The sequence below is a fragment of the Crotalus tigris genome, unplaced genomic scaffold, assembly GCF_016545835.1.
Source record: "Crotalus tigris isolate CLP2741 ecotype Arizona unplaced genomic scaffold, ASM1654583v1 scf7180000018268.1906537, whole genome shotgun sequence".
In the NCBI taxonomy this organism is placed as follows: domain Eukaryota; kingdom Metazoa; phylum Chordata; class Lepidosauria; order Squamata; family Viperidae; genus Crotalus; species Crotalus tigris.
Genome location: NW_024096914.1, coordinates 306,722 through 322,607, shown reverse-complemented (window position 1 = coordinate 322,607; position 15,886 = coordinate 306,722). Strand labels below are relative to the sequence as shown.

Here is a 15,886-nt window from a genome sequence, read left to right as displayed (position 1 = left end):
GCTTGGATGAACCAGGATGAAGACTTACTTCTAACACTTCATTAGAATGACTGATGCAGTATTTAAACTGGTATTTACAGAAATCTAGTGCTTGCTCATGCTCAGTCATATTCTAAGAAATAATGAGTTTTTACCACTTCAAAAACACCTTGGTTTGCTTTTCTTTGAAGAAGACCAAGGGAAAATATTTGATTTGAGATTTAGCATGACAAATGTAAAGATAATGTCTCATTTAATACAGTATAACAGTGGGAAACACTCTGCCACTTCCTTCATCTAGGATTTCAACTACTCAATTTAGTCTTAGTTCCTGAAGAATCAACCAAGTCTAACTCAGCTCAGCTTTTTAAGATCAGCCAAGGTTAACAAGGGGTCATCCCCTATCTGGGTAGGATATATATGTATGGTGGAAAATTGATATATTAAAAATGCATAGTGCATCCTATTCCAAATTTGAGCATTTGGCTTCAAAAGGTGAGTTATTTCGATAGAAGGCTGCACAGTGTGTGATATTAAGAGCAAAGCACCTGTTTTCTAAGTGCTAAAGCAGCTTTGTCTTCCAGAAGGCATACAAAGCTGTTCTAGAAATATGTCCAGTTGTCCATGCATGGGACCACCAATGAAAAAAAAGCAGCAGTGCATATACCCACATCTCCATACAACCAGGGATAGTCTCCCAAGCTTCCTGGGAGACACAGTTGTTTTAATGCTTCAGGTACAGGTGCTTCAATCATACAACTGCAAAGTACGCAACTGCAAAGTATTTCATTTACAATTACAACTAACAAACCATTTAATTATAGTTCTCAATATTGTGATTAATCATTTGAAAACACCCATGGAAAAATCTCCAAGCTCATTTTGTTTTAAAGATACAGAACTAGACTACTAGCAATCACACTGAAATATTTCATGCTATCAATAGTATATTGTAACATAGATGGCAGCTATTTTCTTTAGAGACTTCAGATGGGCATAGGACAACACATTCTCCAAGTACATTACACTGTAACTCCCTGAAAGTTTGGTGATTGCTCCTTTCTTTCTAACTCAAAGGAAGCAATTAATATCCCTGAATGTTATCTAACCATGTTAAAAGTCTGGATGAAAACAAATTAAAATCAAATCCAGACAAGACCCAGTTGATGCTGATAAAGAAAATCTGATCTGATTTGTCTTTTGCTTTTTGTAAAGAAAAGGCTGGACTTCTGGGAGTGAGGTGAAATTGTTTTGGAAAGGGTTATAACACGTGTATCAAACTCGATCACTTTATGTGACGTATCGTGACATATCGTGACATTTTTTTGCCTTTGTGGAGCCTGGTGGGCATGGCCTGCACATGACGCATCCGGCCTGCGGGAGGCCAATTTGACATTCCTGGGTTATAACATTCAAGGTATATTTCTGCAATTTGAGAGTGCTCCTTGTTCCTCGTCTGTCACTGGATTTTGTAGTCACTAGTTGCAACAAGGAATGTGTTTGTACAATTATGGCTGATCTGCCAAATACAATCCTTCTTGAATGAGCCAAACATTGTGTTAGTTGTCCATACCTTGGATGACTCTTGCAATATGCTCTATGTTGCATAAACATATCCACAAATTGCTATTGGTTCAAAATATAGAAATTAGGATTGCTTTATTGAAAAATCAAGCTGCCAAAAAGACCAAAACAGTGCTAGGCTGCATTAACAAAGGGATAGAATGAAGATCACGTGAAGTGTTAATACGACTTTACAATGCCTTGGTAAGGCCACACTTGGAATACTGCATCCAGTTTTGGTCACCACGATGTAAAAAAGATGCTGAGACTCTAGAAAGAGTACAGAGAAGAACAACAAAGATGATTAGGGGACTGGAGGCTAAAGATATAAGGAACGGCTGCTGGAATTGGGTATGTCTAGTTTAATGAAGAGAAGGACGAGGGGGGACATGATAGCAGTGTTCCAATATTTCAGGGGCTGCCACAAAGAAGAGGGAATCAAGCTATTTTCCAAAGCGCCTGAAGGCAGGACAAGAAGCAACAGATGAAAACTAATCAAGGAGAGAAGCAACTTAGAACTAAGGAGAAACGTCCTGACAGTGAGAACAATTAATCAGTGGAACAATCTGCCTCCAGAAGCGGTAAATGCTTCAACACTGGAAGTTTTTAAGAAGAGACTGGACAGCCATTTGTCTGAAATGGTATAGGGTTTCCTGCCTGAGCAGGGGGTTGGACTAGATGACCTCCAAGGTCCCTTCCAACTTTATTATTATTATTATCGATCATCGCACAGTCAGCCAGATGTTCAGACTGGATTTGGCATTTTGTCTACCTATCGAGTCCTTACCCAGGACCTGGGATAGGCAGATGTGGATGTTTGATGGTATTACAGATATCGTCGCAGGATGGAAGCAGTTCCTAATAAGGCCGCCTTTTGCAATTGACTAATAGCGAATTTGTCAATGCCAATGGTGTTCAAGTGGTGCTCCAGTTGTTTTGGGATTGCACCCAAGGAGCCTATGACTATTGGTACTACCCTTGCTTGCTTTTGCCACAGTCTTTCTATTTCTATTTGTAGGTCTTTGTATTTTGTTATCTTCTCCAGTTCTTTCTCTTCTATTCTGCTATCTCCAGGCACTGCCACGTCCACTATCCAGACTTTTTTGTCTTTCTTATCGACAATTGTTAAGTCTGGGGTGTTATGTTGCAGGTGCTTGTCTGTTTGAATTCTGAAGTCCCAGAGCAGTTTAATTTTATCATTTTCTATGACTTTCTCTATTTTATGATCCCACCAGTTTTTGCTTACAGGCAAATGATATTTTTTGCAGATCTTCCAATGCACCATTGTTGCTACTTTGTCATGCCGCTGCTTGTAATCAGTCTGTGCAATCTTCTTGCAACAGCTTACCAAGTGGTCCACTGTTTCTTCAGCTTCTTTGCATAGGCGGCACTTACTGTCTGTTGCTGTCTTCTCAATTTTGACTTTGTATGCATTTGTCCTTAAGGCTTGGTCTTGTGCAGCCAGAATTAGTCCCTCGGTCTCTTTCTTCAATTTTCCTGCTCTTAGCCATTGCCAGGTTTTATTATTATCTGCTTTCCCAGCTATTTTTTTCATGTATTGGCCATGTAGTGCTTTGTCTTCCCATGCCTCTATTCTGTTCTTCATTTGGTCTTTCTTGTAGGCCAGTTTGGTCTCTCCAGTAGTTAGTAAGCCTTCCTGATATACTAATTTCAGTGCATCTTCATCATTGTTCTTCAGATATTCTTCCAAAGCCATTTTTTCTTCTTCAACCATCTGATGTACTTGTAGCATTCCACGCCCACCTATTTGCCTTGGTAGATAAAGTCTATCAATGTCACTGCGTGGATGAAGGGCATGATTCATTGTCATTATTTTTCTGGTCTGCCTATCCATTGCTTTTAGTTCTGCTTGAGTCCAGTCCACTATTCCAGCTGTGTACCTAATGACTGGGATTGCCCAGGTGTTGATTGCCTTTATGGTATTTCCTCCATTGAGTTTGGATTTTAAGATCTTCTTCACTCTCTTGATGTATTCACCTCTAATCTTTTTCTTGACTTCAGTGTGCTTGATGTTGTCAGCTTGAAGGATACCCAAGTATTTGTAGTACTCTTCCTCATCCAGACTCTTAATGTTATTTTCGTGGGGCATCTTGATTCCTTCAGTTTTCATTATTTTTCCTTGTTTGATAGTAAGTGTGGCACATTTGTCCAAGCCAAACTCCATTACAATATCTTGGCTATATATACGGACAGTGTTGAGCAGCGATTCTATTTCAGATGATGTTTTTCCATACAGCTTCAGATCATCCATGTAAAGGAGGTGGGATAGTCTGGCAGATGTTTTTGATGTTTGATAGCCATGTCCTGAGTTATTCAGTATTGTTGACAGAGGAAACAGTGCAATAACAAATAGTAATGGTGATAATGAATCTCCTTGAAATATTCCTCTCTTGATATTAACCTCTCCCAGCCTCTCACCATTGATCTGCAACTGTGTCTTCCATTGTGCCATCGATCTTTGCACAAATTTTCTGATGTTTCTACTGACTCCTGTTATTTCTAGGCACTTTATTATCCAATCATGTGGCAGAGAGTCAAATGCCTTTTTGTAGTCAATCCATGCCACATTCAGTTGGTCTTCCTTCTCTTGCAGTTTTCCAAGATCATTTTGTCTATTAGGAGTTGATCTTTTGTTCCTCTGCTGTTGGGGCGGTTTCCTTTCTGCTCAGGTGGAAAGAGATTGTTTTCAACTAGATGCTGTTGCACTGCATCAGCTACTACACCAGTTAGTAATTTGAAAGTTGTTGGTAAGCAGGTAATTGGCCTGTAGTTACCTGGTGTTGCCCCTTTTGCTGGATTTTTCATTATTAGGTAGGTTTTCCCAGTTGTTAGCCACTTTTCAATTTCTCCTCCTTGTAGTATATTGTTGAACTGCTTGGCAATGAGTGGGTGTATAACAGTTAGATGTTTCAACCAAAACCCATGCAGTTCATCTTCACCTGGTGCTGACCAATTTTTGATTTTCTTTGCTCTTTTTTCTACCATTTTTGTTGTTATTACTAGTTCTTTCATTTCAACTTCTGTTTTATTTGCATCCACCTCTTTTAACCAAGCCGCATCCTTGTTGTATTTCTTTGGGTTATCCCATATCTGCTTCCAGAACTGCACTGTTTCTTCCTTGTCAGGTACTGACTGATTCTTGCAGTTTCTCCATTGATGGATTGGTAGAAACGTTTCTGATTGGATTGAAATTGGAGGTTCTGCCTATAGTTTGCAATTCGAGCTTCATATCTACTGATTTTCCTGGCTATAGCTGTTATTTGTTGCTTTATTATTTCCAGTGCTTCCTTGATCTTCCTTGTTTCTAAGTGGTATTTCTTGATTAGGTATTCTTTGGTCTTCTTGTTCTTCAGCTTCTTTTCTTTCATCTGTTCTAGCTTGCTTGCATGTGATCTTAACTTGCTGATCTTATTTTCTAGTCTAACCTTCCATTTTTCTGGTGCACTGTTTGTTTGTTTTTCTTCTTTGTTGATTTTGCATCCCAGGTATTCTGTTATAACTGCAGCTGGGCTGTACATTAGTTGGTTTGTTTCTTGCAGTGAATTGGTGCTTATACTTGATATTGCAATATTTGCATCTTTTAATGCTTGTGCTAGCTGTTTCTTTGGAACAAGCTTCAATGCAGGTAGCCTTATTCTATTGTTTTTGTGCTGTTCTAGATGCTCAGTTATTCTTTGTTTCAATTCTTTTATTTCTTTAGTTAGAGGGTTTTGTTCTTCCTGAGGTAGAGGTGCCTGGTTTCCAAATGAGAACAGTTGTATATCTCTGCTGGATTCCTTCACTGCCAACTCCCCCTGGTTTGCCTCTACATTCTGAATTACTTCTGGTAAGGCTTTGATTTCTTTGCTCTGGGTAAACCTTTGCAGTTCGTCCAATTCTGTTTCTGTGAATACTTTATTTCGTGTTATAAATCGGCGTTGATCTGCTAGTCTCTGTTCTGTTATTTCTGATTCTGGATGTTGTTCTTTCCAGAACTGGTGCATTCGTTTTAGATATCCTCTTCTTGTTGGACTTGATCTGTAGTAACAGATCATTATTTCTTTGTTTTCCATCACTGTGTATCTGCGACGGGTAAACACCTTTTCTTCCAGTAGTTCTGCAGCTGCTGGCCCTGGTTGCTCAGCCAACAGTCCTGAGTCCTGTAACCCATTTTTCACCAGATATCCAGGAACTCCAATATCTAGTGCGGACCTTGTTAACCCGGGCGACGTCCGAGCCGGTATGGCATTCTGAAATTTACGTCTCACCATATTTTTTATGGGAGAGACACTCTTTGTCTGACTCCTCTGATGAGACCTGTCCAGTATGGTTGAACCTCTGGCATAGCTCTCATCTTCCTCAGAGTACACAAGCCCCACAACCACGTCAAGGTAGTGCCTCACTGGGGGTTTATTTTTATTATTTTTATTATTATTTTTATTATTATTATTATTATTATTATTATTATTATTATTATTATTATTATTATTGATCATTGCACAGTCAGCCAGATGTTCAGACTGGATTTGGCATTTTGTCTACCTATCAAGTCTTTACCCAGGACCTGGGATAGGCAGATATGGATGTTTGATGGCATTACAGGTATCGTCGCAGGATGGAAGCAGTTCCTAGTAAGGCCACCTTTTGCAATTGACTAATAGCAAATTTGTCAACGCCAATGGTGTTCAAGTGGTGTTCCAGTTGTTTTGGGATTGCACCCAAGGAGACTATTACTATTGGTACTACCCTTGCTTGCTTTTGCCACAGTCTTTCTATTTCTATTTGTAGGTCTTTGTATTTTGTTATCTTCTCCAGTTCTTTCTCGTCTATTCTGCTGTCTCCAGGCACTGCCACGTATTATTATTATTATTGTTATTATTGTTATTAGTATTATTAGTATTAGTATTATTAGTATTAATCTCATTTTTATTTTGTACAACTCAAAATAATGTACATAATGCAACTAAAGTATTCTCTGTTGTTCTATAGTGCCCTAAATGACTTGGAGCCTGAATATCTGCAGAAGTACATCTTTCACGAGGGATCTGCCCAGCTAGTTAGATAAGAAACCCTTCTGCAGCTGCCTTTACTATCACAGATTCAACTTTCAGGAAATACCTTCTTTTATTGGATCCCAGGTTGTGGAATGTCCTCTTTAGAGAGATGTGCTTGGTCTCCACAGTGTTTAGGAGACTGGTAAAAACATATTTTCCATCAACTCTTTTAACACTTTATCGTGAACTTAGCTTGGCGTTTTATTTTAATTTTGACTGCCATAATGCACTTTTGCTTCCATGTTGTATGTTCTGTGGCAAGTATTTCAACTATCAAATTGCTAGAAAAACAGTGTATAAATCCAATAACCAATAATTAAATTATTTTAAGCTGTGCTGGCCGGGGAATTCTGGGAGTTGAAGTCCATATATTTTAAAGTTGCCAAGTTTGGACACCCCCATTCTAGGCCAATATATGTGGAGTGTAGCAGATTGGGAAAAGTTGTTCTAATATGCACATAGGGTTGCTCCTAATCCAGCAGAAGACTGAATAACAGCAACACAGAAAAACCTGGGAAATGTCCCTGCCTACTGTCTCTACCTCTGGAGGGATAACTGAAAGAGCACACAGGAATTATCTGCAGTGATTTGGAACTCAGCATTTCCTTTGTAGAATATCTTCCTTAGCAGTTTAAGTAACTACTGAAACAAGTAGTTAAGCAAAACTTAAGTTCAGTCCATGCTGGAATTCCAAGCTTGGCAAGCATGTCTATATACAGTATAGCAATAAAGTGGGATGGGAAGTCAACATCCATATACCCTTGGAAATTTAATTTGTGTTATTGCACTGTTCATTTAGGCTTCTCATTTAATTTGGAGTTTTTCTTTTGCATCTAGATTTCAATAAATAAAGCATGTATAAATTTGACATGAAACCTTACCTCAGAGTGAAAGTGCTGGATCACAAGAGCTAATACTTCTAATTTCCTATTGCTGTTTGCCAAACATTTCTTCAGCTGCTGGATAATTCCACTTTGGTTTTCACATTTTCTTTTGTATTGCATCAACTCTTGTGTTTTTGTTTCTGCTTGTACTTCCTTAGAAGTCCTGGTCTGTAGACATGAATTCTTAGGACTCTTCTGTTTACCCTGGCCAACTGGAGAGGGGGAAAAAAAAGTTAAATCAGGAATATAATCCAAATTAGCAAGACAAGTGAAAACCACTCACAGCATGTTGCAGCATTCTTTTGAAAGTTACAAGGAAAATAACTCATAAATTCAATTCTCTAAAGATTAATTATCTGTGTTTATAAGTGTCTCATTAAAATATTTCATTGCTATCGTCTACAATTAATATTCAACACTATCATTATTTTGATCACCAAAATACTATTTTCCCACATTTGTATTTTAAGACATTTACAATAAATATTGGAAAGCCCTTTTGACACACACTAATGCATCTTTAGTGCTGCAATTTCAAATATGGCAAATTGTAGATGCACTTTATTCTCTAGACAATACTGGAGGCATACTTGGCAATTTGCACAGTAAGCATTTTTGTGGATGCTTTTATGCTCTTAATGACTTTTATAATTACTGCCTTAATGTTGACATTGAACAGAAGGGTTTCCCATTAAATGTAGTTATTCTCCTTTTTTAAAAACAGTATCAGTGTTTTACAGTAGAAAAAATTGTTTCCAAATAAGCCAGTCATTTTTTTTATCTAGAGCTTATTTCTTTTAACTACAGTTATATTCCTCCTTTTCTTTTGAGAGCTCAAGCAACTTACTTGTAGGCTTCCGCTCCCTGCCCAAATGTAAGTTATCCTACACAGTAAACAGGACTAAAAAAACATTAGTTGTATCTGGGTCTCTCTACCTCATGTTCAACATTTTAACCACTGCAATAATTTCAGTTCCTGAGAGCAATGGTATATAGAGCCCATGTAACACTATTGTTTATATACAGTAAACATGAATTGTGAAATTGATGACACTATAAAGTCCCTTCCTACAATTTCAAAACTGTATTGTGATTTTATGAACCTATTCTCTGACAGTTATAAAGCATTCATTATTCACATCAAAGATGCAGCTTATTTGGTAATTTAAGCACCATTTTTAATTGAGGAGATTGCCTGAACTTTATTGTTATTTATCTTACTGAAAATTTACTTCCAAATTACTTCCCAAGAAAAATTCTTATGAGCGATAATAAATTTCATCTTACGTTTTTGGTAAGAGTCTTACACAAGGTTGTGTCTAGACAGGGGGGAAAATGCTTTATTATGCTGTCTATTATTATTATACAAGTTAAAGGTTGGGATTGCATTTGCAGAATTATTTGAATTGTTATATTCTTATCAACTTCTATTATCAAATTGTTCATACAAAGTTTGATGCCCAACTATTGTATGGGTACAAATGATACGCAGTTCCAGTTTTGTATCATATTAAAAAATGTTTATATAGTTTCAGAAATCCTTGTTTATAACACACAGTGCAGCACTGAGACTAGATGTAAGACTTCCCAGGATGGAGATTAGGACTTGGCAGTGAATTCAGTTTATATGATTAATGATCATCCTGGCTTCATTCCTCTAATTACAGGGAATGCATTAAATCTATATATGGGATGCTACATAAAATGTTCCTAGTCAGTCTGTCTCCTGAGTTTCTGCTAAATTGAAGCTCAGACAAGGCCTAGAAATTAATCATGAAATCGATTGGAGATATAGGGGTGCAGTATGAAATGAGCCATATTACAGGTAGTCGTTGACTTACAACCACAACTGAGCCCAAAATTTCTGTTGCTAAGTGAAACATTTGTTAAGTGACCTTTGCCCCATTTTATGAGCTTTCTTGTCACAGTTGTTAAGTAAATCACTGCAGCTGTTAAGTTAGTAACACAGTTGTAAGTGAATCTGGTTTCCCCCTTGACTTTCCTTGTTAGGTGGTTACAGAAGCTGATCACATGACTCCAGGACACTGCAGCGGTCATAAATATGAGTCAGTTGCCAAGTGTCTGAATTTTGGTCATGTGCCCATGGGGGATGCTGCAATAGGCGTAGGTCACTTTTTTTCAGTGCTGCTCTAACTTCGAATGGTACTAAGTGAACTGTTGTAATTTGAGGACTACCTGCACAAAGTTTCTGCTACTGCTAAGACCAATACAGAGGCTTGTAGCTACAAAGTATTTATATTCCCTTAGTTCTATTACAGACATCCTTTTACAAGGGCTGATTTTAACACTAATTTTAACAACTTCCCTTTAATACATTTTCCAGAACTTTCCAGCAATGTCCACATGTATGATTGACTCTGTCGATCATATTTTTCAGTTCGTGTTTTTTAAATTTGAATGGAGATGACCATTACCTCACTTATTATTAAAGAATTTCCCTAGTCACAGTAAGCAATTTTATATAAGTTATATTATGGCTGACAGAAGCCCCGAATTCACCTATTCCACAGCAAAATGTTGCTGTTTAAAAACAAGGATACTCCATGACAAGGGATAGAATGACCACCTGTAGAAATTTTGTTTTTATGTGAAGACTGCTTTAAAATGTTTAAGGCCCATTTGTTATAGCAGAAGTGCTATAGCAATCCAAGGATATCAATAAATATTGAAAATAAATTTCGAAGTTGCATTTCAAAGCAAGCTAACTTTCCATACTTTGTTATTGCATGAATCTAAAGCATGTTAAATTAGAAGCATCAAAGAATTATTGCAAAATGGTTGCTTTCATAAAGTTCAAGTTTACATTGCATTAGCCTAGTTAACATCCAATAAGTCCATCCCTAAAATAAATATCTGTCTTTTGTAAGAAACTAATCTTGGGCATTATTGACATACCTTAAAACCTGAGCTACTACTGCAGCACAACTCTATTTTGTCAGTTTCTCTATTTAGACAAATTGTCTGAATAACTTCTGAGCCAGTGGTAGGATTCAAATATATGAACAACTGATTCTTTGTGTTGATGCCGCTTCTGGAAGTCCATTCTGGGCCTGGGCAACAAAAAATTAGCTACCGGTTCTGCTGAACTGGTGCGAACCAGCTGAATCCCACCACTGATCTGAGCCGATTCTGAGACACATTTTGCTACTAAGTAAACTTATATGCACATACATGTAAAGATTATTCATGTTGACTCTAGGCTATTTTATGATGAGTGAAAAGCAAAAAACTAAATCCAGAATGCTTGCCTTACTTATGTTCCGATGATGAATAGATTTCAGAAAAAAAAGAGTTTTAAAACAACAAACTTGATCTACACTAACTTTGGATAATGACAATTCAACTACCAATATGAAAGAAATAAATATTTAAAGAATTGAGTAACATTTATACCTGATCCTTTTTTAATCCACTTTATGCATTTATTTTATTCATGTATTTATTACAGTAATTTGCAATAATGTACAAATTATCAGATTTGAATTTGTTGAAGTCATACTTAAATATTAATAAAAGGCATGATGGGAAACATGTTTTTACAATAAATAAAAATATAACAGAGCCAGTTTAGTCTAAAAGACTGTGAGTTCAAGTCCTGCCTTAGCCATGAAATCCACAGGGTGTCTTAGGGTCAATTATTCTCTCTCAGCTCAACCCGCCTCACAGAGTTGTTGTTTGGGGAAAATAGAAGGGAGGTGGATATGTTTGCTGCCTTCAGTGATTTGTAAAAACAATAAAGGTGGGATTTAAATAAATAATACATATTTTATATAATTTACAGAAGAAAAATATTTTGGGGGTTGATACATCTAGTCACACATTTTAATAAAACTCCAAATACTGTTGCTTGAGTTATTAAATTGTGCTTTATAAACTTTCAATGTCATTCAAAGCTGCTTTAATTAGAAATTTAGTGGTTAGGTGGTAAAGAAACTTACGGTAGTCATATTTTTATCTTTAATTTGATAGTTGCATCAATTTGCTTATTTTCATCAGGACAATTCCACTGTGAATTATCAAAGGGCTCAGGGAGCTTATAAATAAATGAAACACTGGGGGATATAAAGATGAACTAGTCTGTAACAGAATGGTGGAGGGTCACTATTAGGATTGATTGTAGCTAGAATTATTACATTCCTAGTGGTTTCATCATCATAATTTTGTCAGCACTCCCTTCCGTACAGTAAACTGTTTCTTCCCAACAAATGCCACCATTTGATTCCAAATATTGCCAAATGTTTGTGATTAGATACTTGGCCCCAAATACGATGAATAATTTTAATCAATACAGTGGAGTTCAGTGCTACATAGAATCAATGGGTATTCACCTATTTTACTAGAATTGCCAGTTTTGTGGAAACTGTCCATAGAAATGGGTCATAAACTATTCCATGAGTTATCAAGTATTCTTGTTGCATCACTCTCACATACTACATTAGAACTAACAGGGATTGCAGAGAAAGTTATTCGAGAATTTGGTGTTCACAAAGTTAATATACAGTATTCAGTAATTAAGAAATTCAACCTCTAAAGTATGCTAATTATCCAAGCCCAGAGAAAGAACCCAGAACTGTGTGAATAGATAAAATACGCTTGTATTCTGGGTACAAAAGTTATAATTCAGTTGTCGCTAAAAATGTGAATGATTGTGGTGTAGCTGGGAAAATAATGGAACAGTGATTAGATATAAAGAATCAAAAATTAGAAGAGAACACGGCAGTCTATCCTACAAATGGAAATTCAGCAATGGTAAGAACCTTAATCAAGAATTTTTTGAGATCATTCAAAGGGACTCCCCTCTATATATGAAGGGTTGGGAAGTCCTTGCAGATTCTGTATTTATTTCAAGACTAGCATTAAAGGTATCTTATTGAAGTCTTGCTTTCTTAGCATGCCAGCTATATTGTGTTTGACAGTAAAATACAATAAGATTATGTAGAGATAGCTAGGCAAACATTTTTGTGAATTAAAAGTAATGGTTTACTTCATGAGAATGTTTGATTAATTATCCCTCAGTGTTTCTAAACCTTGATAACTTTAACATACAGTATGTGGACTTCAACTCCCAAAATTGCTTACGGTTCTTGCCAACTTTGCTCATGCACTTTACATCTTAGTACTTTACATATTACAAATATTTGGAGCATCAAAATCTGGAAAAATCTGTTATGTACTAGAATTTCTGAATCAAGACTGATTGATTCAGAATCATCATAAAGCCAAGATCAAATATAAATTTTATGATACAAGATTAATTGCTCATACGTATGGGAAAATGTAAATGAGTTCTTTAACTTGTTACCAGTTTAAAGAAATTGATGATAATTCAAGTAGAGGGAGCCAGTCTATACAGGAAAAGGCATTAAAAACATAGTTATACATGATTTAGGCATAGATGGTGCATCTATTGTTCATGTTCTCAGGCACACTTCCATCTGGCATTGTAACTGAATTAAAAAATTATTATGAACTCTGTAATATCTACAACTCTGTCAGTCTTAATCCACATGTTGAAGAGTTCCTTTTCCATACGGCAGCACTACCTACACCAGAATTTCCTAATCTCATGTCTTCCCAATGTCCATGTTGGCCTTGCTAGCTATACTATGGGAGCTGAATTCTAACACAAATGGAAGACAAAAGCTGGGATTTTGCCCTTTAAAAATGAAACAAATAAGTACTTTTTTTAAGTGAACAAAAAACAGCAGTTAAATCACAGGGTTGCCTAAACGAAGTTTCCTCCTAAATGCCCAAGAGAAAATTATGTTGTTTAATTTAAGTCTTTGATATTATCAGAATTACAGTGGTTACCTTACCAAAAGCCAAATTTTCTTCATTTTCCTCACTCCAACTGCTAGCACCACACCTGCTAATATTTTCAGCATTCTTGCCCAATAACTGGAATATCTGGTCTTGATCTTCTCCAGGAACAGTAATCAAATTGGCAGGAATGTTCTGACTCTTTACTGCTGTTTGAAACACTTTAATATTAGTCAGATTCTGGCTCATATCCTTCATCAATGTGACCAAATCAGCTTGGGTATTTAATCGTATTTCCATTTTCATCCATGCTTTCTTAATCTCTTCAAGTGCATATTTCATTTCCAACTGACCAGATCTGATCTCTTCTTTAATTGACTGCTGTATTTCCTGTAAATCGAAAGTTGTTACCATTCCTCTTCTAGACTCTATCATGGTGTTAAATTCCTTTTGTTCAGCTTTATATAATTCCTCGTTTGTTTGAGTTCCTCTAAAGGTCACAGCTAAGTCATCCATCACTATGAAAGCATATTTTAGATGCTACCTTCCAAATCTTGTACACAGAATATAGTATTTCTTGAAGAAAAAATAATCACTTATTGGAACATCGTTATTCAGACATATATCTATGGAGAGAGACACTGGGTAGAAGAAGCAATCTTCTCCGTTCCTGAAGTTCAACTTAACTGCAAGTCTTGGCAAGAAAATACCACTCTAATAAATGGATGCCTAACATGGCCACACCCAAACCAATCAAATCCTTTATTTCAGATCTGAAGGATGTCCCTCAAAAATTAATGTCAGTCATAATGCTACAGTGCACAAGGAGAATATATGTGGGTGTTGTCATACATGGTAAGTGTCAGCTCTCCCAGGTAAACCAGATAGGAAACAAAACTAATTTTACTTTATTGTAAGGCTACATTAATAAATTCTTGCAAGTCTGAAAATACAAAACTTCCCACTTCAACTTTTAATTATTTGATCCATTAGGCCAGGTCCTTTCTAAGTTACTTTCTTGGACCATTATTCTTGTATGATAGTTGCTAGGCAGCATCTCTATCTGCATTCTCCAAGGTCATTTCCACATTCCATTACAGTAAGGCATCTTCTTTTAGCAATACTTTATGGACATTCTATAAAGAAAACCCTTTCCACATTTTGAAAAACTATCTGTAAATGTTTTATATAACTCCCTAATTTTCTTCTTCATTTGAATATATATTTAACTGTATCTTTACATCAGCTATATGAATTCATTGTTGTTGCTTTACAGGTAGTCCTTGACTTACGACCACAATTGAGATCAACTTATGACCCCTCTGATGCTAAGTGAGACATTTTTAAGTGAGTTTTGTCCACTTTACAACCTTTCTTGCCACAACTGTTAAGTGAATCACTGCAGTTTTACAGTTGGTAATACAGTTATTAAATGAATCTGGTTTTCCCATTGACTTTGCTTGTCAGAAGATTACAAAAAATGGTCACATGACCCATCATAAATCTGAGTCAGTTGCCAAGCATTTGAATTTTGATCACATGACCACAGATGTCACAACGGTAGTAAGTGTGAAAAATGGTCATAAATCACTTTTTTCAATGTTTTTGTAACTTTGAATGGTCACTAAATGAACTGTTATAAGTTGAGGACTACCTGTATTACCAGTTACTGGCATTTCACTTAATTTCATCTCAACTTCAGACTAATAAGAAAGCAAAAATGAACAAAATAAACCTGTACTTTCAGCTGTATCAGAAATTATATACTACTAAAATTCTCTTATCTGTTTGTAATTCTCTGTTGGATGATAATGGTGCATAATAGGAAAGCAAGTTTTAATTAATGAACCTCAAATGGGCTAATTTTTTTTAAAAAAAATCTGGGACCCATTACTGCAAAGGAAAACCCTTTGTGGTGGCTTCAGGATTGCCTCCTGGTATGATCACATGATTATAATTTCTAATGCTCCCTGCCAGCTTCACGGAATGAAAGTCAATGGTAAAGCTGGCAGAAATTAGGAAGTTGCTCCCGTTCTCACTATCCTATCCATGGTTATTCAATTTCTCTGTTCAGGTAAGGAAATATCTCTGAATCAATAGCCCAAAGGGTCATGGGTTGTCTACTATAATATTAAAGACAAAGAACATTTACAATACAACTTTATATTAGGATTTGCAAGATTAGATTGAAATGAGAAGGTGATAAGCCGCCTGGGAAAGCCAAGGAAAATCATCAAAATAATTAAAAAACGAAAATTAGAATATTTCGGACATGTGATGTGACACCAGAAAAATACGGAATACTCCATTTAATCCTGCAGGGAAAGATTGAAGGCAAACGAGGTCGAGGCAGAAGAAGAACATCATGGCTTCAAAATCTAAGGTACCGGTTTGGATAAAACTCAGCAGCACTTTTTTGTGCGGCTGCTGATAAAAACAGGATCGCCAACATGATCGCCAACGTCCGATAATGGATATGGCACAAGAAGAAGATTGTTTATGAACTAGATTGGAAATGATACATTATACGCACTCTATAAAATTGTTTCATAGTCTACAAGAGTATTTATTGAGGGAAGGAAAGAGCAGGCACAAAGTTCTGGACATGCTTTAGGGAGTCTAAAC

The 15,886-nt window shown here is 36.4% G+C and overlaps 1 protein-coding gene across 5 annotated transcripts in view; it reads right to left on the bottom strand.

The window, feature by feature from the left end:
* The window catches only part of MTUS1 (microtubule associated scaffold protein 1), a 106,609-nt gene that overhangs the window by 22,048 nt on the left and 68,675 nt on the right, over positions 1-15,886 (bottom strand). For all 5 annotated transcript variants that reach the window (XM_039349385.1, XM_039349386.1, XM_039349384.1 and 2 more), the window contains one exon: positions 7,478-7,692. In XM_039349385.1, the coding sequence (XP_039205319.1) occupies positions 7,478-7,692 (215 nt within the window). The remainder of the gene's footprint in view (positions 1-7,477; positions 7,693-15,886) is intronic.